Here is a 27984-nt window from a genome sequence, read left to right on the forward strand (position 1 = left end):
ATGTAAGAGGTAATACAAAAACTGTAAAAAAAAAAAAAAATAATGAATGAAATAAATAATGACATTTTAAAAAAGTGTGCAAATAAAAGATTTATGATGAACAGAATTTTTCATAAGTTTGACCTTTTTTATTCTGAGAAGACATCTTTTTAAAAATTCTTTATAAGGCCATTTTGGAAATGTTTTCAATGTACTCGTTACAGATATTTGTGAAACTCGTTCCATTCATCACAGCCCACAATAGCAATATTTTATCTCACATAGAAGTATACTCACTGTACTCACATAGTTTCAAATTGTTCAGAGGCCATCATCCCTGGCCAGAAAGGAAGAAAAGTAACACAGGTTCTCTTTATCTCTGTGTGACGGCTGTCCGTGCCATTAATAATGCTTCTTTTCTTGTTGCCACCCACACATCAACCAGGGGGGCTTTTGACAATATTCTCACAAGTACACACGCCAGTGAAGCATTCAGCACAACAAACAAAAGTCACATGCACACCGAAGACATAGCCTAGGAGGGTAAAACTTGTAGCACGGTCCTTTGGGTTGAACCATAATAACGCGTGTGCTTCAAGCGTGTACTTTTCCCCCAAAAGACGTGCTACATTCAGCCAGCTTTGACATTCTACTGCTAACACCGCTGTAGGCCTCGACAAAAAAAAATTAAATTAAATGGTAACCATAATGCCCAATCCAGAAACTCCCATATACACCTCCATTCCTCTATTTTTAAAGCATGGCTGTGGGTTAAAAAAAATTAATTGTACCTTTTACAGTAGTTTTAAAAAAATGAATAAGTCAATCAAAAAGTATAACCTAAGTTATATTTTCCCCTCAGAAAAGTGTAAAAAAAAAAAATCAAAATGAACAAATAGAAAAAAAATTAAAATCAGCATGCTTCCATATGAATGGTCTCAAGGCAAAAAAGAAACTCAATACAGTGTCCAATGCAAACCAGTCCCCCGTTAAAATTCTATTCAGTGGCATATCACATTTACAATTTAATTTATAAAGGGTTTTTTTTTTCATAAAAAATATTCATACCTCCTCATCTTTTCTCAAAAAAGAAAACAAACTGGTGGAGACTGGTTTGAAATGGTGCCCAAAACTACAAAGTTGTCTTGTCTGGTGAAATAAATAAGCCCTTCCCTCGCTGCCCCTATTTGGCTGGCCATTTGTTAAAGGTTTAAGGTCCTGCTAGCATTTTGATTGATTGACAGACAAAACATTACAGAAAAAAATAAACACCAAAAAAGACATACAATGATCTTAAAGCTACTAACAGATTTTGCATAATGTCTCTAGCATAAAACATTACAAGCGTACATTCCACAAAGATGCTTGTGCTGCAATCGTGATTCAGAATTTCTTTGTGGCTTTCCAAAAAATAAAAAATAAAAATTAAGCTAAATTATTTGCCACTTCAGCTTTCCACCAAATTATCGTCATTCTCTTTGGACAATGAAAATTCCAGCAAGAGCTCATGAGTGGCTGATGCAGCCATTAAATACAAACAGGCAACTGATTTGAAATCGCTTTCATGAATAATTACACGCAGTTCATCTTCCACCCTCATCCATAGTCAATACCTGACAACTTGACCCAATAATAATCTGTAAGATTTTATACATTTATATAAAACAATATTTAAAAAAAGATTTATAAAACTAAAATGATACTGTGTTTACAGGTTGGACTCTCTCAACGACTCTTTTCGATAAACAGGTTGGGTGGTCCATTCAGACAGTGGAGAAGACGTTTTCTATTGGTCAACAGTCCTGAATCCTCCCCTCCTAAAACTCCACTGAATAAAGGCCACCCTCTCGTTATGTGTCGGACACGGTGGTCAATACTCTGTGTGCTAATGTACCAAATAAAACAGCAAATCATTGAATAGCTATGCATGTTCTATAGACATATCTGTACCCCGCCGTGATAATACAGTCACGTCCGTCTATGGCTCACAAAGTGACGACTTGATCTTGTGAAAAAAAAAAAATGAACCAGTGTCCCGTTTGACTCTTTGTTCATATTTGAAAGGCGAGCAGAGAAGAGTGGCCAGTGGTGTTACAAAATAACAAAGTGAGTACCTTAAAGACCTGCTCCTTTAGTCCTTTGCAGCAGAGAACAGTCATTTTTCAGGAGCCTGCGGTCATGAATGATGTTCAGCTCAGGTAAGAAGTGGAAGTAGTCCGATCACTTTTTCCTCCTTCCTCGTGATAGACCGTGAAGGATGTCCGTCACTCAAACCGATATCTCGTAAGTGGTCCCTCCGACGCCTGTCACCTTCTTCACTCCGCCCCCTGGTTTGGATATGGTGTGATTGGCCAAGACTGGGCGAGAGGCGGATCTGATTGGACAGCCATCAGGAAGGGGACAGGAGGGGAGGTGTGGGGGAGAAGATGAGGGGTGAAGACAGAGGATAAATGGATGTGGAGGTGAGTGGTTCTACTTCAAAAAAATAACAACAAACAAACACAAACAGCAAAATGTTTCTCTAACATTGATCTTGTAAGGCATATCGTAACTAAAGTTGGTAAGGAAGAAAAAGACGAGGACAGAAAAGGCTACAGGATGGAAGTAAAGAGCAGCTTCGTTGGGCATGCTTTGACTAAACACATACTGGCATGCTTTTAACAATAATCCACACAGTCCACCAACTGAACCAGTAAAACTTCTAACAGCTGAACACTAAACAAGCATAACTGTAAACTGTGGAGGAGGAAAAGGAAGACTCACACAGATCAGGGAGGAAGAGGAGGGCTGACACAAACCAGGGAAGAAGAAGAGAATTAGGAGGAAAAGGAGGAAGAGTAGCAGGCTGACGGATCTGGCGACGGATCACTACTCACTGTGGAGCCTGTTGCCCTCCTCCGGCTCCTCCCCCTCCCAGCACAGTGCCTCCTCCTGTGGGCCGAGGCTTGTGCTGAGGCCCCGCCTCCCCAATGTAAGACTGGGACTTGCCGAGGGAGAGGCCGCGAGGTGGCGGGGAAACAGGGGGCTCTAGAGATCGAGCCCCTGGGGAAGAGGATGAGGAGGAAAGGTTACGAGGGGCTCGGGAAGAGGAGTCCTGGTTATGCTGGAGCAGGTGCTGGATCTCAGGAGGCCCAGAGGAGGAGGGAGGGGGCGGGCTGACGGCACGAAGGTAGGCCCTGTGGGGGGAGGAGAAAGTGGCAGAGCCCTGGAGCAGCTGCCCCTCCCTCTGCTGGGCGATCTGAGCTGAGAGGAAGGGCGACGTGTAGCCCTGCAGCGGGCTACTGGGTGACACCACCTCGTGCTGGCCTGTTATAGTTGCTGAGGGAAACGGAGCACGAGGCTTCTGCGGTGACAGCTCGTGAGCGGCTGACTCGAACTCTGGGCTCTCGGATGGTGTCAGAAGGCTGTCATAGGACAGGCTGCCATTCCGAGGCGTTTGATTGGCCAGGCTTTTGTAGCTGGTGTCTGTGGTGCCCTCTGATTGGAGCGTGGCCAGCGGGTTATGTGCCGTGTGCGCTGAGCGCAGACTGGAGGAGCGAGAGCCGCCAGTGGACAGAACCAGAGAGGATGGGTAGGAGGTGTAGGAGCGCCCAGTCAGAGAGTAACCTGACATGCCCCCTATCATCACCCCAGCAGTCCCGCCAGGGCCTCCGGGGCCCTCACCCCTCTCCCCTCCCCCTCTGCGCGCCCCTACACCTCCCCCCACCACTGTGGTTCCGTCCAGGCTGCTCGGCTCCGAGCGGTAGCTCGGCTGACGGCTGGACTGGAGGATGGAGGGAGACGGAGAGTCAAGACTCTCCCCACGGATCATCTGAGAGGAGAAACAGGCAAGAGGTAGAGAGGGGGAGGAAAAGTGTGATGAAGATGAAGGGAGGAGTGAAGAGAGGGAAGAGAGATGAAAATCACCATGTTACCTCAGGAACAGATAACATAGCACTAAACAACAGCAACCATTTTTCTACAGATTCTAACAGAAATAAAGAGTGGTAGGGAGAAACTGGATGCTTCAGTGCTCTACTCCATCATCACACTACTGGATTGGAAACATTGACTGGCTTCAACAAGCATCGACACTGCATGTCAAAGACTGTGTATCAACACATAAATGGAAATACAAATACATACGGTACATGAACTACACATTCCAGTCAATGCAGTCTCAGGGGGAAAGGAGAGATCCACTCAAACACAGACAGCCAAAGGGATACACACAGATGACACTAGCTGAGACTTACTGATCAACCGATGGCCACTGAATGATCAATTCAAAGTAAAAAAAAAAAAAAAAGAGGGGCATGGTATTAACCACAAAGGAAATTATCAGGGCCGAGGGCATATTAGCCACCAGACCATCTGTTACAGTAAACTGTGGGAAATACTTGTTCTGTTCTCATCATCTCATTTTGCGTAATAAGTTAACCACATCCCTTTATGTTTTACAAATGATAAAACAAGCTTATTATGAAATAATCAAGGTTGTGAGTATTTAAAGAAAACATTGAGATTTACAGTCCTTAAATGCGTCTGTGTTTGCAATCTGGTAAAGAAATGTGTTTCAAATGACTTAGCTGTTCCTTTAATATTCATAATATAATAATAATGTCATGTGTATAGTTTATGCATCGAGGTCTGTGCGAGTGTATAACTGACATGTACCTTGTTTGGGTGTGTGAGGGCAGTGTGGTTCCTTCCTGGGCTGTTGTAGGCTGGTCGGTACTTGTACATCGATGGCGTAGGTGGAGCTTCAGTCAACAAGCTGCTCTCTGCGGGGCAAGAAACCAAAAGTGACATTTAAAAGAGGTGTGGTAGTGATTAGAAAATAAACATTCATCTGTTCACAAGATGTAAAACAGCTGAAGTGCCTGGGCAGGACTTGATGATCAACACTCAGGTGTCACGTGATATACGTGCCACTACACAGGTTCACACACAGTGTGTATTGTGTGTGTGTGTGTGTTTGTGTCTCACCCTCTGTGTCAGCACGGGGCAGGCCAGGGTAACGAAGCTCCGGCTTTGGAGGAGGCGGAGGCTCTGCATCAGCTGACTGGCTCTCCATCTGATCTAAACTGCTCTTGGACTGCAAAAGACACACAGAAAAGTCATGTGAGCCAATATACACTGATTAGACTGCCTGGCACAGAGAGGAAAAAAAACACTGCAAAAAAATTTAATTCATCGTTTGCTGCAAATTCATCTTCTACTGCAAAATGCACTGGACAACCAGGGATAGAAAGGTTGTTGCCATAACAACTTTTTGAGATATAAAGTCTTGTTTCATGAACCATTGTTCAAGGTTTTGGCATTGGATAAACTTTCAAATTCACTGATGTACTCAAACTATTTTTAGTTTGAACGCCCACTTAAGCAGCTGCTGACACATGGATTTCATTATGCACATGGATAGGAGGAGCAGAATGTGTTATTTCGTCTAAACTAGCTGCATGGTTTGCAGGATTAAAACCAGCACCAGTATCCATACCAGCAGCTACAACATATGCTGCAACAACAGCCTGTTCTGTGTTCATTCTCACCTTAAAGTATTCAAACATGAAAGAAAAACAAGGAATGCATGCACTGTCCAGCACTTTAACACACTTAAGTTCTTTTTTTTCCTTTTTTGTTTGTCTGTATAGATTTTTGCCCAATGACAGTTTGCAGACAAAGTTTTGCCTTTATAAAGAGACTTCAAGTAATAGATAAGTGTGTGGGATTCTTTGATTTCTTTTCAAATGTAGATGGTTTAATCCCACACACCTGTCACTGAGGCTTAATAGCGTGAGACCTTTTTTTGACATTTTGATCTGGTAATATTTAAACATGAAGATTATTTTACAATTTAGATAAACTGTAGGGCTGCACAATACGAGGAAATGTGCAATAATATTGTTGAAAATACCAATATTACTTGATGAGATATTGGATATTGGTGAAAAATCAACAGATGTTAATGTGAACTCAGTTCTGCCTTTCTGCCTCTTTCACCACACTACTGAAGTACTAAAAATTGCTTGTTTAAAAAATGAAAGGAAATTATTTCCAACATTTACTGAACAAAATGAATACTGAACTTTTATAATTATGTATCTAAGTATATTATTATACATATATATATATTTGTAAGTTAAAGTGCAGTTTTCTACTGATACTCTCTTTCAACTAACTCTGGTGCTGACATGATAGAGAGGAGGGAGATTCATGTAATGCAACAAGTGAAACAGGAATTGTCTGGTGCTTAAACATTCAGATAACTAATCTCAAGTCAAGTCAACAGTCTACCAGTCATTAAAAGATAACATGAAAACCATTGAAAATCTTTGAAGAGCTTCCTCATTTAAACGTCCACATGCAGACTGCTTGTCTTGATACATGTGTTGGATTTAGTATCACTCACCCTGGTGCTGTGTCTGTCATTCTGGATGCCGTTGTCCAGAACCTTGGCTTCTAGCTGGGCCTCAGTGAGAGGCGGTCTGAGAAATGGTGGCTGTACATCCACTGCCTGAGGGCTCCGCCACCGGCCCATGTACCTGTGAGAGGAACAAACATATACATTTAAATCCTTATTAAAATGATAAATGCATTAAACACCTAAAGTCACTTATACTGAAGGCTTGTACTCATATATTCCATAGCCAAAGAGAAAAGCGAGAACAATAAAAGATGAGGCTGGAAAAGTGGGAGAGGAGAGAGCGATGGAAAGACAGAGGCAGTGGAAAAAGAATAACTGTGGAGTCTAAACGGAGGAGAGGAAACAGAGGAGTGCAGAGGAGAGACGAAGGCTGACCTCGGGGCCTGGGAGCTGCAGAGCACATGAGAAATATTCCTCATGCAGCCGTTGGTGAAAGGGTTAACACCTCCCCGAAACTTCCCTGTCACCTACAGGGAGAGGAGGGAGAATAGAAAAATGAACATAAATAATAAAAATAAAGAAATCCATCTGAACTGTCTGCATGAACAGGTTTGATGCACAAAAAAAGCTCTTGTATGTACCTGTTCATTCGTGGTTCTACCGCGAGCCACCAACACAATGTGGAACCCAGTCAGGCCAGCGACTGGGACAAAAAACAGACCAGCCACACACATTACAGCCATACTGGAGCGAGGAGGTCAAGGAGGTTACGAAAAATCCAGCAAAGGAAAACAAAACAAATAATCACAACGCAATGAATGTGAAAAGAAGGTCCCACAATATCTCCTGCATCTTTATGACTGCAGAATGTCAAGTAAAGGATACGTAACAGCAGCATGGGGCGTGTCCAGCTGCTGGCGGTGGTGCAGGACATACACCAAGCCAAAGCCAAACACGTTCATGATGTGGGTGGTAAGTGACAGCAGGAAGAGGAAGAAATAGCGATAATTCCTCCGACCAATGCAGTTGTTCACCCAAGGACAGTGGTGGTCAAAATCCTAAGAGAGCAGAGGGTCAAAGGACAAACATGAATGTGCGCCAGTAAGGACACGCCAGAGAGGAACATAATGATGATCACAGACAACACCTTAAAATCAAACAATAGCTACCTCCCATGCTCAAACATGGAAACTAAGAATAGGACGGATCTAGGTTGAGCTGTCAGGTTACACAGGAGTCATAAAAGTTCATACATACACACACACACACACGCATGCACAAGCACACACAGGTATATGTAATGCAAACTCATGGAGGTGGTGTTTTCAGATTGCGTGTGTATGTCTGTGTGTACCTCCACACAGTTGTCGCAGACGGAGCAGTGCGAGCAGCGCGGCGGGCGGTAGAAGCGGCAGGTCGAGCACCACTTCATGCGCACCTGGATCCCTTTGATCTCCACTGTCTTATAGAGAGGAGCACGGAAATCGTCCTCTTTGTCCTCATCCTCCTCCGCTAAAGACAACAATAGACACAAAGACTGAGAATGCACTGACATCATAACACCTCAACATAAGGTTTCCTTTCAGTAAATTATTAACGTCAATTTCTTGTAGATTCATTCATTCAATCTAAAAGCCCTATAGCGCTCTGTACATGATTCAACCATATACTGGGTTTGACCTACTCTTGTTTTTAAATCTGTGGAAAATCTACAAAGGTGTTTTTGGAATTCTGCAGGCGCAGATTCCATGCGGGCCTGCTGATAACTAACTTTCTTGGGCAACAACTCACATACCAATGCTGATGGCATGTTTTTACCTCTGGGGAAGACGCCAGGATCCATGAAAGTGGCCATACAGAAGTTGGCGAGGGTGAAAAGGAAGATCACGGCGATGTAGATGGGAATGATGGAGGAGAAATACTCTGACAACCATGGACAGCTGGACAGCATGAAAAAGAATGGGACAAAAAAAACAGCTTGACATAATTTTGTCATAACTACTAGACTTTATCTTCCTATCTTTAAAAGTTTAATAGACACAGGGTGTCTATTCAACACTTAAATTGAATGATTTGTAAAACCTTTTCCAAGATACTGTTAACCAAATTTAAGAGAGATTTTTAGACAAATCGTCTTTTTCTCCCTCAAGCAATGCAGGCAAGTATAAGAGTAGATAGCATACATGTTGTCCCATACAGAGGATGATTTTATTCAAGACTGTTGTAACTTGAGTGAATTAATCGCAAAGTAAAAAGACAGCATTTGGCTGCAGGTTTAAAGATTTGAAACATCAAAAATGTAAACTTTGACTCATTTTGACTAAAAGAAATGTATGATGGGTATATGATATTGTAGAAAATTGTCTGTGGCAATTAGGACCATGCAAATTCAAATTTAAGACTATTTAATTATTTTCAAGTATTATTCACAGAAACTGCTGCTAGCTGTGCTGTAGCTAGCACATAAGCAGAGTTGAACTGCTGCACATGCTGGTAATACACAGATGGGAAAAATGAAAAAGTAGCACTCTACGCTCCAACGACTGCAGACAAGGCTTTTTACAAGACAATTCACCCCCAACAGCTCCATTAAAGCTGTTCAGAGGTGCGAAATACAGGACTGTTACTGTAAATTGGGAGCTCACAGGTGTAACTGTGTGGAACTCACAGGTGTTGCTGAAACGAGGACAAGTTTTCTCAATTAACTTTCTCTGAGTAAATAGAAGTTAGACATATAAATCATAACTCATTGAGATATTTACACGTGCCTTTATCGCAAATATAAACATCATTAGCAGTGACACAATTGCATGTGTCTACATGTCAGCCCTTCGCACCGTGCTTGCATATGTGTGAGTGTGTTTGCTTGATACTTACGTGAAGCAGAAGAAGAGGGTGGTGGATCCCACAAGGAAGGTGGTGGCTGCAGACACCGGGACATATCGGCTGGGTCGAAATGGACGGGGAGGAGCAGAAGCAGGTACGCCTACTCCTCCCCCAACCCCCCCACCACTGAAGCCCGGCATCAGAGACAGAGAGAGAGGGGAGGAAGACAGAGAGAGAGGTAGATATCTACCGTCTACCTACTGTAAAGTGTGCTTTGCAGGTCAAAATGGCAAATATGGGGTTTGTTTGGGAGGAGTGGCCATGGCTACAGACTGGAAAATAAAACGCTACGCAAAGCAGCAACTGAACAGAAACATGAAGGATTCTTTGAGTCCAGACACAAAATGTCTGTGGGCACTAATATAATCACTCAAAAACAGGATATTTTTTGTATAGCAATATACAGCTTTGCTCGCATGTGCACAGCTTCTTGTAAATATTTAATTTGTGTGCATAATCTTGATAGAAGCTTATAAAAGCAAAACTATACAAGAGCAATGTGATACAAAAATATGTGTAGGTAATTCATAAATATTTTTGTATGGCTTTAATGTAACTGTATTTGGTGCAACAATATAAATAAATCTAATGTTACAGCTCTCTGACACCAGTGCAACTGTAACACTGCTGTGCATGAACGACTAAAACTCAATCTAGGCTTCTCTCCACTCCTGACACTCAGTGTTTACATTAATGCTCGCCACTGTGCTTGAGTTCTGATTATGCCTCTCAAAGAAAATGAATATAAAAAGAAAAGACCAGAAAATTAAAAGAGGTAGTGGGTGGATAGCCAGCAGGCCGAGTACAGAAGCACATAGAGGAGAACAGGCAGAGGATTGAGCACAGCAGCTGCTGATGACTTCTGTGATTGTCCCGAGAGGGCTTATTTAGGCACTGGGTGGGTGGAAGAAACTGAGGATGGCGGCAGGAGGGACAGTTCCAGCGTTTTAAACTAAGTCAGCAGGGGAAAACAACTAAACAAACAAATTCACTTTTAAACCAGTTTGCAGGAAGCGGCTTAACCTCAAACAAAAGTCCAGCTGAAATATATTTTCAAAAATTTGCTAAAAAATGTTTTAAAAATTGTCTAGCCTTGCCTTTACAAGTAAAATAGCTCAAATAGCCAAGCAGAGTCCCCTGGTTCTTGTGAGACCCCTGCCTCCAGTCTTTGCGTTAATATGAGGACAAAATCAACTCATTCCAAAAAGAAGCCCTGTGTGCGTCATCGAGGTGTCACCGCACTTGGCCAGGTCTGCGTGTAGAGACCTCTCCCACCTCCAAATTCTCTGCAGATAGACCTCCTTTCCCATTTTGTATCTCTCAAACAAAGCCATGTGCATCAATGGTATTATGTAGTCTGATGCATCTTAGTCCGTTTTCCTCTTTTCCCTGTCTTCTTTCACCCACTGGCTCTGTGCGTCAGTTGTTGGACGCCCCTGTAAAAAACAAAACATATTACACATGTCATTGGGCAAAACATAAGTAGACAAACACTAACGCTGTCAACAATTACAGCTGAAATAATGACTTGATTATATTAACTGGCAGCTATTTTAATAATCAGTACAACTTCCATGCAAAACTTCCAAATATTTGATAGTTTCAACTAGGGCCCAACCAATTTAGCAGTTTAACGATATTATCGATCGATATTACCTTAGACATATCGTAGCATATTGGCATTGGCGAATATTTTTTCCGATATGCGCCAATAAGAAAACTTTTGTTTCCAGAGCATAAGATACAGAAAAGGATGCTTGGGTGGTTTAGAAATGGTTTCATTTATGTAGTTTATCCAGCAGAGTGCACTTCAACTCCATTGTTTACGCCACTCTTACCAACTCCTAGAAGCACTTGTAGCAAAGTTAGCGTCACAGTGGAGCGACTGGTGGTTCAGGGCGTTTTCACAGTAAGCCATAATGAAATACATACTGTTAAGTTAAGAAACAATGGCCCCATCATTCTGCAAACGAACAAGACGATCTAAGGTCCCAGGGCGACGGGAGGAGAGGAAAACTTTATCGCTATTTTGCAGCTTTTCGGACCCTCTCGGCTGCATTACATTTAAAAAGCAACAAGAGACACATTCAGCGACTTATTTAGATCATCAGGGAACAAGGAGGAAATATAATGTCATTTATTCCCATGCTTGCTGCTCTCAGTAACCGCGAACACTGCTGTAAGCTGGCGTCAGCCCAGCGTCTCCCCCTCTCCCCCCCTGCACCAGGTGTGTTTGTGACGAGAGGAAACTGCTCGCGGTTTGAGTTTGTTTGAGTGTGTTTTCAGCTCGGTTATGTTGAAAGGATAAACTGATATCTGATGTTTGATTCCTTCCATCTCCCAACAAGCAGAACAACATGTAAATATGCAGAGATCACAACAAAGCTGTTAGGCCTACTTAGGGACTGTTCTGTAGCTGTGAAATGTTACTTCCACTAAAACTCAATCTGAATACTCCTCCATCCTCCTCTGTTACAGCCAATCACAAGCAATCTCTGATTTAATGCATATGTGATTGGCTCACTATCACAGCAGCGATAACCCCTACAATCTGTGGCGTGATGAAGTTAAGCCTGGTGTATTTCAGCCCAGTCACCAGAGGAGTCGCCAGAAGAAAATGTTGGAATTTTACGTTTCAACAAACCTACATTTGTAAGTTTCAAACGTATCATATCAACGCTTCTAAACTTACTTTGTCATTGGGAAGTGGAAAGGATGGTGGATGGTATGACACCATGGCGAGACGCCTGCCAAGCTGCAGACCACTGATTAGAACCAACAAACAACAAAATCTGTTGTTTTTTAGCCAGTCTAAGCTGCGTTTCCAGATGCTTTTTCATGACCCATCACTGTTTCAAGCCAGGGTAGTGCCACAAAAAGCAGTTGGTTTTTTTTTACTGAGACATTGCTGCATTTTCAATAGCTTTTTAGTCACCAAAACATAATATTTTAAACATGATCTTTTCTTAAGCATAACCAAGTGGTTTGTTGTGCATTAACCACAACATTGCAGATCTGATGTATATTCTACATAAGAACATACATAGCTGTAGTTTGCAGAAATGCACAATGCCAACATATACTCTAGCGACTGTGTTGCGTATTTGACTGAGCTGACAGTTTGAAAAAGTTATTAATGGAGTACTCTATTGGTATAGGTAGAATTTTCAAGGGTACTGGTATCGTATTTTTAAAGAAATACCCACCTTTGTGATGGCCTTAAGTTGTTGGACATCACAATACTAATAATGCCATATATGAAACTATTTGTTTTACAAGTTTAAGTTTCACTGTCAAAACAAAATGCCCTTGTTGGGTTACACCACAGAGTTATCTAAGACAAGCAGACTTCACTTTGATTTCACAACAGTTAGGATGACTAACCATCTCTTCACTGTCCTAAAAAAGTTGTGTTTAAGTGCATGTCTGTGCATTTCTCACCATTACTCATAAACAGAGTTGTTCAACAGCCTACTGTTGTTAAACACACAGTCGTCACCTCAATGCCCTCAGGTGGTCAAATGAAAGACCTCCCACAACTGGAAATTCAAAACACTACGGAGATAACCATCTGTGACGAACCTAGACGCCTTTGACACACACGTCAGATTAATTTCCCTCATCTCCAGATGAAAAAGCAGTCCGTGCGGTGTTAACACACTGAAAACGGATCTGGAGTAGCAAGGTAACCCGATAGTTAGGACACACCCCTCTTTTCAACAATCATCAACAAATACAGAGCTGTGGCCGAAGCTGAGTGTCGGTGTGGCTGTTGTTAATCATCTCATCTGCCCAACAAACAAATCCCCCCCGACTATAATGGATGTTAATCCTAAAATCTCCGTGTCGAGCCTGTCATGTCCCTGCAACAATCTGCAGTTCGCTGGCTAACTTACATCAAACATTACGACGAAATATAGCCAATTTTACCAGCAACAGTGACACACCTACAGTTGGCAGCTAATGTGTTTTTAAAATCGATACCATTAGATTGATTATCACTTCATGTTTGGATCATACGTTGACATGGAAGAAGCGTTCAACAACAGGCCAAACAACAGAGCAGCACTAGGACTCAGTCAACGTTAACACAATGAACCTCATTTAAATACACTTCACTTTTACAAACTAAGTATTATAGACTTAACTCGATGTATTAATGTTTCATGTATTAATTACTTATTTAAACGCGATTTATACTTAGTAATCAGTTAGCCCTTACCTAGCCTCGAAAGTTTTTTGCGACACTGCTCAGTCCTTTACCACAGCTAAAAGAGTTAGCTAACATTACCTGGCTAGCATGGGCGCTTTACACTTGCCGAGTAAGTTTCACTTACAGCCGCCGAGATAAATGTAGATACGTTCAGCTAAACAGTCACCACGGAGAGCAGATAAAACGAGCAGGACATACCTAATACCGAACATACGAGCTGTCCAGCCCGTAGGGTGTGGGTCGTTACGGTCCTCCTTCAGTTAGCCGCTAGCAAACTAGTTAGCTCGCTAGCTAGGCCGACATCGGAATCCCGGAAGTAGTCCGTCGTCTCTCAGGTGGGATCAACAGCCAATCAGAGAGCGAGCAGGTGTGGTCTCAACAAACAGCCCAATCAACCCTGCATAAAACTATCATCCTGTACTGTAGTATTGGTTTGATTTCAGGGACTGTTTGTTATTTTTGTAGGGGGAGTGGGTTTTGCAAAAGGGGGTATACATAACGAATATTTTTAAGGACTGGGGAAGGTCGTCAACGGTGCTTAACTCTTAAATGGGCAGGCACATATAAATATTTTTGAAAACTAGATAATTGCTGTAATCTCATGCATCTAGGCTAAAATACCAGGAGTTCATGTTTTGTTTTTTTGTTGTTGTTTTTTTCAAAATGTGACCTAGTTTTTAAAAATTACCAATTGTATGTAATATGTGTTACAGACATGGATTTCTCTGCTATGGATCAGTAAAATTGTATCTGATGTTATGATACATTTAAAAGTAATATTTCAACATACTGCCCATTTTGAAACTAAGAGGAAGAACACTTATTTCATAATCCTCCCTCCTCTGCCCACTTCTTATGAGATATTGCTCTTCTTAAAAAACTTGAAGGGTCAGGTGTCTTGGTTGTGGGTTGTAAAACTTGAAACTGTTTCCAAGTGGAAACGGATGGTTTCATCAAACTTCAGCAGATTCTTGGAAAGTTCCACATTCATACGTCAAGAGTAATTAGTAGCCTCTGCTTTTCCCTTGATCTATTTTTTCTTGTAAAACACTTGATAATTTTAGGATTAAACATATCCATCTTTTGTCAAAAGCAACATGCAAATGAGTTACAATCCACACATCAAGGAGAAGCCAAATTCCACTTGACAAAAAATGCTATACCTTTGCTGGAGCAACAGAAGTAAATGTGTAGCAGTTTTTATCCTTTCTAGATTTAACAGTCTGAGAGTTGTAAGAAACTCAGCGGGTCTAAAGGCAGGGCTATCTCTACAGTTCTTTTATCATTTTTGTCAGGCCACCAAAAGAATGAACTGTTTCAATTATATTTCATCACATTTGATCTTTTTTTCTAGAAAAAAAACATTACATTTAAAAATGTTAAGTCCCACCCAAACTTGGTTAGCCTATAAAAACCCATCAAGTCATTTATCAGTGGTAGCTATGACCCCACACCCCATCAGTAAGTTTTTAACATGTTAGCTGTACTGGGTGACCTCTTTCCACTGTGCCTACTATTGTTAAGGTAACAATTGACAGCCTATTACAATCTACAGCTTTTAACCTTTCAGAATGAGTATAAATGATACTCGGCGAGTACCATTTAAGGCAAATGTCATTAATAGTAGAGAAAAAGCCAGCTGTAGAGAAATATAAATCAATAATGATTACCTAATGATCTAATTATATGGTGTCTAGATAAAGTTGTTGGAGATCAGATGATCAAACAGGACAAATAATTGTTTACTTACATTTTTCAATTCTAGTGCAAGTAGCACCTTTATGTATTTCTATGTAAAATAATGTTTTTGTAAAATAGTAATGATTTCAGCATCCTTGAATGTAAAGATTACACTCAAGAAAGACTGAATAAATTGTGAACAAATAGCGTAATATAAAAGTGCTTACTTAACTTATAATTACTATGAGAAACAAAATAATAATATTAATGTGAAGAAGTTTTAGTACAGTAGCTTTTCACCATAGATCCCTGATGGTCAACTCAAATCCCCCACAACACACCCACCTACGGTGAAGCCACATCCTGCTGATAAAAGCTGATGTTTAGAGCAATAGCACTGAAAAAAATTAGGTAAAGAAAATATGTTTCATATAAAAATCAGAAAATACATTAATTATGTTTATATGTCTCGGCATCTCACAGTACATGTTGCTTCAAACTCTTCCTATATGTTCCTATAAGCTGTCATAAAACTAGGAGAAATCATTAAAACAGCATATAGGCCTGTAGAATATTTGACAATATGGGCTGGCAGGTGTTTACAGAATAAACAGCAAAGGTGTTTATATTATAGTGCTCCCAAACACTGACTGCCATACTGGTCATGTCAGTGAGGATGTGGCCCACAATTAAGTTTATTTTGCCCCACTTTTCTGTATGTCAAAACAGACATGGTGAGCATTAAAATGATGTATACAACAGAGAAGAGAGGACAAATGTCCCTCTTCACAGACACATTAATACTGAGTTTTTACAAGGATTTGTGGAAATATTTTGCAAAACCTACTGTTTTCTCAGCTGTAAAGGAACAATCTGTGGAAATGGAAAGACTTTTCCCATACTTGTTTAAGTTTTACTTAACCAGAGACACATAGCCTGATATAGAGTGAATTTGAATTGTAGAAAAGAGACAGCTGTAGAACATAGTATAAATAACACAAAACTCTTTCCATTTGAAATATTTATTATTCAAGAACAAAAACATTTTTTATAAAAAAGATTAAGAAAAATAATTCTTGCCCTGATAAAACATCCCTTGCCCACTACTTGGCAAATATCTGTACAGTGTGGTCTATAAAATGGGGTACAATTTACAGCAGCTACAAACACTGTTCCCCTTTTGCCCTCTGTAATGATTAAAGGCCCTGACACACCAAACCAACTGTCAGTCGTCAGTCAACGTTGGGCTGGCGACGATCGTCTGTTGCACGTGTCCTGCGCTACGCCTCGTCTGCTTTTTTTCTAGCCAGTTCCGCAGAGCTTGTCAGTGAGTGAAATCACTCTGATGGTCGGTTCAGCTCAGCCCACGAGAAGACAAACAGAAGTGAGAAAAGTAAACAAACAGATAAAGTCAAGAAGGAGTGAGGTCAAACCAACTTGTTATATAAGTTTAGACTGTTTTTCTTTAGCCATTGTGCTCTTCTGCTGAAACGTTAGCTGATGGTTTACGGTGTATTTTATTGGCGCATGATAATTTTGCTTCATTCTTTCAACTTTGGATTGTGTTGTTAATGTGCTCACAGGCCAACTGTGTCATGAAGGTCTTTCGGTTCCCCATATTGAATGACGAATACAAATTACCGCCGTCTGCTGGTATGTAAAGTATTTTTTTCTCCTGCAGGTGTGAACATGTGTGCTTGTTGCCCTTGGTTTCTAAGTCTTTGTGGTGTGTTCATGCGAACTTGAGACACAGGCAACATGAGTCAAGTCTGCTTTCATCGCTGCTAGTTCTTTGATGTCGGTTTGGTGCGTCTAGGCCTTTACAAAGCACAAAGAGAAAAAAAGAAATCCTCTCAGCAAATACCCCCTCCAAAAAATGAACCCCAAACAGTCCTCTTGCCTTAAGTGTTTCCTCATTTCATGTCCATGAAGCGGATGTCCATGATAAGCAGAGTGTGTCTGGGCAGTGGTCTGGGAGCTGGTGACAGCACCTTCATCACCTGTGCTTGCGTGTCCACATTTGTCACCACAATAAAGCCACACACTGGACTTTCAACTATTCCCTTTCTAGCACCTTCCTCTCCGTCCTCGGCACTGCTCACGCTCAGCACATGATACGTGAGGTCTCTCCCTGGTGTCACCGGCACCAGCTTTAGCTGCGTGTCATCCTGAGACATTCCTAGTGGCAAGCATGAGTCGGGGATGGATGGTGCTCCGATCTTATAGATGCGGACGTCTGAGAAACGTACTTCGTATGAAAAGGGGTAGAAGGTCACTCCACGGAAGCCGTAGAAATACTCACGGATCTTCTCATCCCGAGCATCCCGCCTGCACTCCTTAGAGCGCTCCACCACCCCCCCGGACTTGGGTAGCAGCACAACCCGTACAAAGTGAGGGAGGTCTCGTTTGAGTTCATTGTAGAGCCTCTCGTGGTCCAGCACCAGCACCACGTCCACCTCGAAGGCAGAGGCACAGTGGACCAGAGCCTGGTATCCAGAGCCTTTCACCCAGCCGCAGGTGTTGATGATACAACCTCCCACGCTGGCCTTCCTGTTCACCTCACAGCGCTGGGAAAACACCTCGGCCAGGCATGTCGTCAGCTACACATTATGAAAAAAAAAAGAGCAGATTAAAGTGGGCAGAGAAAAACAGAATAACTGATGACAATGCAGACTAAAATAGTAGTTTGGTTGTGGGCTTTTGGCTTCGTACTGTCATGTTACACAACAGTTAAAATCTTTTCTCACCTTGTTGTAAAGCTTGATGTTGGTCCCCGGGGTAGTAGAGCCAAAGTGGTAGACCAAAGGAGCCTGCACTGAGAAACCCTCCTCCACATCTGCCGGCCGCTCAATGCACAGTGCAGATACTGTCCCAGGTACAGACACCTGAGGAGCAGATTGTACTTAAGTCTTAATATAAGTTTTACCATTTGAAATAACAACTATAAAAGATGATTTTCTGGACCTTGATGGTTTATTAACTGCTCTGACTGCCATATTTCCACTTAATGGACAAATGGCACCCCAACTGGTCTCCAACCTACAAACAGTAATTCACTGCTGTGCTAGAAATACAACACATCTCCTTATTTTTACTGCTGTTAAAACAGAGCACACAAAATCTGAAAATAAACATCCATAACATTCAGACAACCTAGTTCCAAAATCTACTCATTTTGCTGTTTAGACCAAGACTTTGTAGGAGTTGCAGATTACATTTTGATTGATATCTCCCTTATAAGTCAGTTAAATGTATAGCTCAACATAATCTAGGGTTAGTAACTTACATTATTAGTCTCTGTAGTGAAGACATAGGGGACATATGATATCTAGAGTGAGAGGCTGAATTGGAGGGAGAGAGGGTACAGTTCCAGCTGCAAAACATACTGTGCAAAATTCATTGTTTTCTCGTCGTTAGTACTGTACAGGTCTTTGGGGAAATGAGCGCTGCATATGAGGGAGTTTTGTGGACGACTCCACAGCTGACCACAATTGAAAATAAAACCTCATCTTTGGATGTGTACTCAGTCAGAACATAAACAAGCATTACTGCCCCTGCTTAGGTTAGACAACTGATGCATTTTTTTATGATTGGTTCACAGAATTAACTGCACAGTTTCATAATAAATGTCCAAACATACAATTAAGAAAGTTTACAAAAAACTTAAATAACAATATTTCGAAATTGGACTGAAACTCATTTCAAAATTTTTAGGTGCTTTCTATTATGTACATAAGACCCTTAATTAGTTACAAGGTTATTGTGGATTTGTATTTCCAGTGGCTTTGAAATATCAGCTGACGTTATTCCTCTGATGTTTTGTTGTCTGTATTGATGTTTATTATGAAAACATCGATTAATCTTACCCCACTCTGTCCAACATCCAGTTCCACCAGTGTTGGCCTCCGCCCCACCCTGACAGCATAGCTTAAAAGCAGCCGGCACACCGTTGACTTCCCCACATCTGTAGGTCCAACCACCATCACCTGAGGGATGAGTCATTATTCCAAGTCAACAGAAAGTGTATTTACTGGGATTTGGTCAGCCTGCTAATAAAGGACCTTGAAAACAGTGCTTTTTTTATTCAAACCTACCCTTGGCCCCCTTTCATTGTCCCGCTCTGCTTGTTTTCTCATCTGTTCCAGGGCAGCATGTGTGTTCAGGTAGAGCAGCATGGGAGTATCCTTGGACACATAAGCCACCTGTGATAATGAGAAAGAGACGCTGGTTATTTGTGCCTATCCCTTATTAAAAAACTCGCAAAGCCACACAGTGTTAAATGTGATACCATATCCCATTGGTGAGGTGAATCACAAAATTAGCCAAAAAAGTACCCACATGAAAAAATGTTTTAATAGACCTTCTTCCAGGTGCTCACCTCTGGCTTTCCATAAAGATTTACACTGCAGCCTTGCCAGGTGAAAACTGCGATCTTGGAACCTGGTCCAAATGTGTACTTCTTGTTGCGGTTCAGCTCTGAGCCAAAAACCTCAGCCATTCCAGTGAGGAGCTCCAGCTCAACTTGCTCTGCTGCCTCTCCTGCTTCCACCTCAAACCTAAGTTCAGTCTCCTTCTCCAAGTCAAACCTGGTGCTCGACTTCCCAGGTACAGGGGATTCCTCACTCGCCTTTTCAACACCCTCTGTTGCCATGACCTACAAGAGAAAAACTATGTTACAAATACATGGTAATAAGAGCATTGTATTTAGAGGAAAAGTAATGCATAATGCATATACAACACAACACCAGTTCTGGCAATGTCTCAAATACTGCAATACTTATAAAAACTATTTCCGTTTTGTATTAATACTTTTTTTTATGATTAATCATTGATTCTGATAGGTAAACATTATTTATACGCTTATCAAAAGCTGAGTTACAGTTATTTTCCCCAGGATGTCTCTTGACAAAACATCTGCAACACAAACCAAATAGACAGCTTTAGGTAACACCTAGTCACAAAAAAAAAACACTATTTATTTACTTTTATCACACCTAGAAAGGAAAAATAGTGCTTTAAAGGAATGAAAGACTATGCCACCAGTTTGTAGTTGTTGCAAACTAAAGCTAAAAAGATGTGCTTGAAATATTTTAACAGATGGATTACTATTTAAGCGTTTGAGGGGCATATCTTACAAAAGCAACAAGTTGCCTAAGTGATCTCAGTACACCCACACGACCAAACGAAGTGTGATAATGTAGCCAACGCTCACTCTTAAAGGTTTAACAGGCAGTAGAAGTCTCTGGGATTTCGTAGCATAGACAGTCAAGTCTTGGGTTTTAGTAAGAGATTTCTAAAGGATTTTATAACACATGTAATGAGCACACTTAATGGCAAGCACCAGCTAGCTAGCAGTTAGCAAGCCGAAGCTAACTTAGCCCTACTAATTTCTGTAGTGAAGGCAGAACGACAGCCTACAAACGCTTATAAAACCAGTGAGCTATTCCCACGTTGTCACGTGACTGTCTACGGGTTTATTATTTGAATGTATTGTACTTACGAACTAATTTACAGCCTTATTGTAGAATGAAAAATATGCTCTCAAATCTGGATGAACAACCGCTGCGGCTGGTCGCGTGATGATGACGTTCCATCTTTCCAAACCAATCACATTCGAAGTTCTTCTTGACGTGTTGCGCGTTCTGGTTCTACGCATGGATCTATTATATTACGTTCGCTTCAGTTCGATTAAAAGTTTTGGAAAAACTTAAAGACATAATATTTTCAAAATAATTTGGAAAACATTACATTTTAGGTTAAGAAACACTATATTTGTTGTCACTGGCTGTATGGAAAGTCATTCCTGCAACATTTTCTAATATTTTCTTCAAAATATGTCAAATAATTAAAAAGTCTTAGAGGTCAAGGTCTTCATCACATGACACGAAATAATGCATATTTAATACTTCTTAAAAAAATAAAAATCACTGAGCTTTTTAGTTACTTGTACTTGTTTTTTTCACATCCACAAGCAAATTTCTTAACTCACCTCCTGATATTTTCTTAGCTCACTTCCTGATATATACATTTTTAAAAACCCTACACTCCTACAATAATTCCATGATGTTGATTTGTTTATCATACTCTTGAAGTTCTTTAATTTTCAAGTTAGTTCAAAGCTGTCCAACCTGATTGCTCTATAAACCAATATATACCAGTCCATCCATAGGGATAATCTGGGTGCTTAAAATAAGCCAAAGCTTTTATGCCATTTACTTGACACCATTTTTACATAATGTGAAAAACAAGAAATGTCTGTCAGGTTTTTTTTTTCTTAAAACATTTTTTTAAAAAAGTTAAACTTATGAGGCATGAAAGTTGCTACATAACAGGTGCAACCTTGTTATATTTTCCTCACCTGCAAGTGCAAATAATTGACAAAGAAACTTTTTTTGAGACATGGCCATAAATGCCATCTTGAAGCTTTGAATGTAATTGAGGCTTCTGTATTGGTGATACTGGTAATATGTCATTGATCCTATCAAAAGTGGATCAACTTTTTTTTGTAGAAAATGCATTTTAATCATTACTAAATATAAACCAAGATTCAATGTTTCAATCTAGTCATCAAAATATATTCATGGTTGTTTTAATCAACCCCCGTTCTGCAAGAATTCTCTTTGCAATTTAGCTGCAACTCGACAATAAAAATCCTAAAACTGCAGTTACAAGATCCTCCTTACACACTGACTGTTTGGTCAGAGTTAATAAAAAAAAAAACATCCAATAATTACAAAACAAGAAACTTTATTTACCTAAAAAATGTTATATAAGCAAATTAAACCATTCAGAAATGGGGAAGAACAAACATAAAAAACAACATAACAGCATCTGAGTAATGTGCTGGCTCAAAGACACTCCACTAGGTGTCACCATGCACCCAGAAGATGTGAGCTGATGGAGCCTGGTTCATCAGAGGAGGGACTGAGAACATCCCATTAGTCTCTCCTCATCATTCTGCTTCCACAGACCACGTCTCCTGAAGTCTTGGCTGCATGAAAGATAATTTATTTTGTTAAACTCTGACATACAAACATTCCTAACACAACACTGCTGTGTACTACAGAACTATTCACCTTTAGAGGCCATCAGTCTGAAATAGCAATATGGACACATCTGCAAACTAGGGGGGTAACTGTATAAAACTGATTGCATGTGGTTTATTGAAATCTGTTATGCAAAACATGCAAAAAAAGGAGCAATACTCAGCTTGATTTCATTTTCAGACTTGCTAATATAATTTCACAGAGGGGTACACAACACTCTGCCTGCCACAGAAACTAAAAAGTCTGTTAGTGATGGTCTACAGGCTGAAGGTTGTGTCATAATCTCGACTAACAAGCATTTAACGTTTCCCCTCGGCTGGTGACTCACAAAATGTTAAGACATAAAAGAAAATCCAAATTTAGTCTATGACGCATGGCTCTGGGAGAAAAAAATGTATTTTTAAGATACAAAGTATCTCAGGAGATGCTGGTAAAAACTAACGAGCAAATGTGTTTTGCCTCAAACTCATTTTATGATTATGAAAAATAAAGTGCAACATTTTTTTTTAAAACAGTCAAAAAAGACTTTTCAGCCATGACGTTGAAAATCTTTTCACCAAGATACACTTGAAAAACAACACCGGAAATTCTCCCTAGTAGTCCTCTTTTGAACGCTCAATAACATTTTTGTCTCCATTGGTCACTTAAAAAAAACATAGGAAAATAGGGTCCAGCAATTGAAAAATACCAAAACTTCCCTTTAAGGTTTTCTTTGAACAGTGGAGAAAACTGCAAAGGCAAAGGAAATAATATATTCATATAATCATATTTTTTTTGTCAATTTTGGTTCACAAGCCAGTCAATACAGATGAAATTGTATCAAACTTTCCTTGTAATGTGTCCCATTTTAACTAACTAAACAAAAAATAGCAACAACCTAAAATAACTTTTTGGAAAGTGGCATTTCTAACATGAGCTCCCATAAAGCCATTTTTTCATATGTACTGCACATGTATTTTAAATCCTTCTTCATCTCCTTTGTGTGAAACCCTTTTACATTTAACACCACTGACCTCCAGAACTAAATAATGCAGAAAGTCTTCGAAGTTTCATTTAATTCTGCACTTCTTTTTATTACAGCTGAATTATTAAGTGTGACAGTGCAAAACTTGATTAATTCTGTATCTACTATTTTGTCTGACAGCTTTTAAATGACAAACCTTCACTGGGTGTCTACTCGGTCTTCAGAGCCTCCTTTAGAGCAGCAACCACGACATCAGATTGAGGAAACTTCAGCTTACGCGGTGGACCCTTCTTTATCCCAGTCCACAGAGAGGTTTCTATAGGGATGACACAGAAATTCATTTGTAGGACAAATATAGATGCGCAAAGCTTTAAGTGTTTAAAAAAGCCCCCAGAAGAGAGCAGTAAAATTAAGTGCCCTCAAGACAATTTAACATGTGTTTATTCAGGTAATCAAAAACTAGGTGGAAAGTGAAAAGACACTGGTGTAGCAACCTCGCCAGTCCAGAAAAAAATAATCATACATTTAAACACAACACATGGACATGAGCATTATGGCTGATAAGACATGTGCACGTCTCTTAATCTCTCTGGTGGCAATTCTGCACTCCTGGGTCAACACAGCCTCTTGTTGACTGTTTAAGCGGGGATTAATGAGCCAAAACAGACAACCACTCTGGGCACACACATACACGTTCTGGCAAGATATTACTTTTTTCCCCACTTGTAGTTATATACAGCCAATGCAAAACCTTTTAAACTTGACGATAAAATTAAATTTATGATACTTTACTGAACGGTTGTTTCATTCAACTCGTTTTTTTTTCTTTCTAAAGTTTGTGTTCACATCGAGCTCCTGTATACATCATTCCTGCTGAAATACCCAATGTCTGTGTCTTAACCACACACTGTTTATTCTGATAGATCCAAAGGCCCCATAAATGAAAGCTGTTCAGAATTAGAATCTGGCTTTATTGACAAGTAAATTTAGATATACAAGGATTTTGACTTGGTGTTTCGGTGCAAAACAGTTAACATAAAGGGAGAATACAAATACTGAATTTAAATAGTGAAGTGAGTTTTAAAATAGGAATAAAACTACGGCAATTATCCAAAACGAGGCCTGTGATTATTCTACGTAACTCGAGCACTTTCCAGAAAGGTACAATGCTTAGTGATTCTGTTTAATGCTATAACCACCACATGAAATTCCATTCACCACCACTCATGAGCTCAGCAGATAAAACCAGACAGGGTACATGGCAAGCAGCGGTTGGAAAAATTGTGTGTTTTTGTTGGTTTTAATTTTGGTGAACTGAAACTTTAAATTATTATTCTTGGATTTCCCTGATTCCTTCTCCTCACCTTTGCCTCCATCCAGCAGAGTGATCTCAAAGCTGTTCCTCCGCGGCTTCTCAGGGTTGAGGACCACAGTCAGGTCAGGGTGGGCAGCCAAGAGGGCAGATTTCACCTCCTCAGCATTACGCCCATACACTCGTCAGCTCTTACTACAAGAAATAACAGATCAACCATCAGGTGAACATCAGTGCAATTTACTACAGTTATCCATTAGGAGCATGGCAGCATATGATGAAAAATCTGTGCATTTACTCAAGTGCAACTCTGAGTGATTACCATTTGATACTCATACCCAACTACATTTTAGGGGGTAATATCATCTAAACTAAAGAGGAGGAGTAAAAGGGAAGAGAAATGAGGAAATTCCAAGTAATACTTTAACTTTTGAGTACTTTTTCATTATAATGAGGTATTTGAAAAGTGAATATGGTTAAGTGCTTATCCCACTACAATGTGATCTCACTAGAAGGGAACATATTAAGCACCACCCACTAGCACAATGCTGGCAAAAAAAAGCATGTGGCTGATAGTATTGTTTTGCTCACCAGTCGGAATAACGATGGTTAACATGCAAAGAGCGACTAGTTAAATGAAAACACTCACTAGCCATTTGGCTTTAGATATTAATAATGCACCCTGACTAATAAGTTACTCACCAGTGTTCAATGACCACCCTTTGGCCCTCCTGGTCGTCTTCCCCCTCTCCTCTGTCCTTCTTCTCCTCCACAGATGGTTTCTCCTCCTCGGCCTGAGCCTCCGCTTTGCGCTTCCTTCCTCGTCGACCTGAACACACATGATGTTATGTTTGTTTACATACTGACTAATCAGTATTGTAGAAGATACCAGGGATGAGTCATAACGTGAACTCATTTGATGCTTCTGTGACTGACAATAGAAACCGGCAGATCTAAAGTTTTATGTAAATCCCACCAGTTTGGACGCTTTGCTCCACCGTTAACAGTTAGCCATGAAGCTAGCTAACGAAGCTCCATGGCAACCTGCAGCTTACAAGACGACCTCTGACCAAAACCAAAACATGACGACAGCTGTCACAAGTGCTACAACAAAGTGGAACTGTATTATAAACTGGAAACAATATACTCCACATTTCTATCGTGTTACTTTATTAGAGTTTTCTTTCTTCACAGTATAATGCACACAAAAACACACACCCTTACCTGCTGTAGACGCCATTGCTGTTAAAAAAAAAATAGTTTCGCGCGCCGCGCATGTAGGCTGTACCACAATTTATGGCTGAAGGGGTGTCGGACGAAACCACTATAGGGAAGGTTTATTTTTAAACATGTCAATTGATAAAATTTCAGGTTTTTTAATAAAATAATTTATTACGCATTAAGATACGTGTATGAATAGTTGCAAAGTTTGACTTAACAGAATATTCACAACACAAACAATGTCTTCAACGGTGCTGAGCAGCCATATACTGTTGAAAAATAGAAAAGCGCAATTTCACCATTTCACATTTTTGGAAGATGATCTTAGATGGTCACCCAGTTCTTGCTGGTTTTTGATGGATAAACTGGGTGGGCTACCTGCAGTATATGTGTGACCAGCCTATCAAGCTGCACACATTAATCTTTATGCGTATTGTATAACAGTGGACTTAAGTGATTTATGCCCTTTGCTTTTCATACTTCCCTATCATGACACAATTATTTCCCAACACTCAAGAACATTGATTTGGATTCATTTTTTTACAGGAATTTCAACCAGCAAGAGTGACCATCACAAGCTGGTATGACCAGCTGAACCACTGAAAAGTATAGGAAAATATACCTCAAACTGGTCAAACAAGCTGGTCAACCACCTTAAAACCCATCTTAAGCTGGTCAAGCTGGGGCTTTTATTCAGCAGGGTTATCTTTCATATATAACGAAGTGGAAAATAAACTGGAGTTTGATTAATGGACAGTCATAGAAAGGTTTGAACACTTTATACCTAAATGAATCATTATCCACGGCCCTGCATGCTTCCATGAAGGGGCCCAAACGCCCGAAAAGAATGTTGAAACCTCTGTAAGGAGCCTGTGCGGGTTTGAGCAAATAAGAGACAGCTTAGTCAATGGCATCCAAGATAACGAGGTCTCCCATCAATTACAGCTCCAGTCAGAGCTCACATTGGAGAAGGCTATCCAGTTAGCTTGGCAGAAAGAGCAGATAAAAAAGCAGAGCATCGACATGCATCTACTAATTGTTCAGTGAATGTGGTGGGACACAAGACACAGCAACGGTTAGAAGAGCAAAAGCAGACACCAGTGGCAAAACCTAAGCAGGGTGTTTATCATTCACATCAGATGGGACGGATCAGCATGATCGTACATCCACAAGTTGAGGTTTTTATGATGCAACAAATGAGATGGACTTGTTTCTCTTTATTCTTTTGTTTCCAGCAATTGTGTCACAATTTATTTAACAACGGCTTGAAATGCACTTAATGTTAAATACTTTAAATCAACAACATACGTAAATAAAGAAGCAAATTTAGAAACACAGATGGCTGACAGAATCGCACAGACTTTTTTGATCTCATATTTGCGTCATCCCATTCAGCTAAAAACCTAAAGATCAAATTCTCCGTCTGGCTATTTCAACTCAAAATCTGTCCTCTGTATAAGTGGGAAAGATTACTTTAGGTCCCAAGGGGTTGTCCTCCAAAGATCTGTAATTGCTTGCATTGTCTATTTTCCAAATGTAGGCCTGTGAGAGACAACAGAAAGACAGCACCCCAAAAAAACAAAAGAGAGAGCGAGAGAAAACCCAGCAGAGCTACTGTCGGATGTGTTTGTGTGCACCAAGTTAAAAGCAAATATGGTGTTGCCGGAATAGCAATACAGAATCCACGTGTTCACACGCAGTGAATGTGGCAGTCACATTTTTGGGCACTCATACAAATGGACGTCACTGGCTGCGTCTGTGCCAACAAACATGTGCCAAACAACTCCCCAGAGGGAGGCGTTGTGAGTGACTCACAAGCACTCATTTAATAACTGTTCTTTTGTTCACAGCAAACTCTTCTTTCACTTCATCTTTGCTGTGCAGCCACTTTCACTGTGGCTGTCTTTGCCGTATGATTAAATCTTTTACTCTGTATGTCACTCTTTCTAACAACAGGCCAGACACAAAGACATGTTAAATCTCTGCTGCGTCTTTGGATTCCAATCTGTCTCTGCAGTCTGTGGCTCTGTATTTTTAGCTGTGTGCGTAAACCTTCAGCGGGGCGGACAGACTGTGGGACAGATGTGCCCTGTCTTCACCCCGCTCTCCTCTTTTACTTCAAACTGACTCAAGACCGGATGTACAGAGCCCCTGGTTGCCTCCAAACTGCACGATGTGTAATCCTGTGATCAATGCTCACAAACACTCATACATCCACGCAGATATTTCTGTGCGTAGACCCAAGCAAGCAGAGGAGCAACAACAGAAGGCAGATATTTCATTCATAAATGCAGGTCTTTTTTCTAAGCTTGTTTTTCTCTGCTGCAGCATTATATT

General features: G+C 40.5%; 3 protein-coding genes across 5 annotated transcripts; all 3 read right to left on the reverse strand.

Annotated features, from left to right (window-relative positions):
- Positions 1 to 106: 106 nt before the first annotated feature.
- zdhhc5b (zDHHC palmitoyltransferase 5b) lies at positions 107 to 13751 on the reverse strand. Of its 3 annotated transcripts, none has more exons than XM_042492863.2 (12): positions 13623 to 13751; positions 9203 to 10647; positions 8144 to 8265; positions 7680 to 7837; positions 7211 to 7383; positions 6967 to 7069; positions 6761 to 6852; positions 6371 to 6503; positions 4948 to 5056; positions 4636 to 4742; positions 2856 to 3790; positions 107 to 2353 (listed from the first exon to the last, which is right to left on the reverse strand). In XM_042492863.2, the coding sequence occupies exons 2-12, from the start codon at positions 9349 to 9351 to the stop codon at positions 2248 to 2250; spliced, it is 2187 nt and encodes a 728-aa protein (XP_042348797.1). In that variant the 5' UTR covers positions 9352 to 10647; positions 13623 to 13751; the 3' UTR covers positions 107 to 2247. The 3 variants fall into 3 exon arrangements, with proteins under 3 accessions (XP_042348797.1, XP_087937164.1, XP_087937163.1); XM_088081038.1 differs by lacking the exon at positions 13623 to 13751 and adding an exon at positions 13503 to 13521; XM_088081037.1 differs by lacking the exon at positions 13623 to 13751 and adding an exon at positions 13434 to 13514.
- A 2357-nt stretch (positions 13752 to 16108) lies between these two features.
- clp1 (cleavage factor polyribonucleotide kinase subunit 1) lies at positions 16109 to 20737 on the reverse strand. Its single transcript, XM_042493246.2, has 6 exons — positions 20605 to 20737; positions 19483 to 19758; positions 19199 to 19306; positions 18971 to 19090; positions 17852 to 17989; positions 16109 to 17704 (listed from the first exon to the last, which is right to left on the reverse strand). Exons 2-6 carry the CDS (start codon positions 19753 to 19755, stop codon positions 17018 to 17020), a joined length of 1326 nt encoding a protein of 441 aa, XP_042349180.1. The 5' UTR covers positions 19756 to 19758; positions 20605 to 20737; the 3' UTR covers positions 16109 to 17017.
- Positions 20738 to 21834: 1097 nt separating this feature from the next.
- Positions 21835 to 25764, reverse strand: selenoh (selenoprotein H). Its single transcript, XM_042493717.2, has 5 exons — positions 25651 to 25764; positions 25129 to 25255; positions 24479 to 24621; positions 23311 to 23430; positions 21835 to 22095 (listed from the first exon to the last, which is right to left on the reverse strand). Exons 1-4 carry the CDS (start codon positions 25664 to 25666, stop codon positions 23324 to 23326), a joined length of 393 nt encoding a protein of 130 aa, XP_042349651.2. The 5' UTR covers positions 25667 to 25764; the 3' UTR covers positions 21835 to 22095; positions 23311 to 23323.
- Between the last annotated feature and the right edge of the window lie 2220 nt (positions 25765 to 27984).

The sequence above is a fragment of the Plectropomus leopardus genome, chromosome 8 (genome assembly GCF_026936395.1).
Source record: "Plectropomus leopardus strain MGB_pleo_1.0 chromosome 8, ASM2693639v1, whole genome shotgun sequence".
Lineage (NCBI taxonomy): Eukaryota > Metazoa > Chordata > Actinopteri > Perciformes > Serranidae > Plectropomus > Plectropomus leopardus.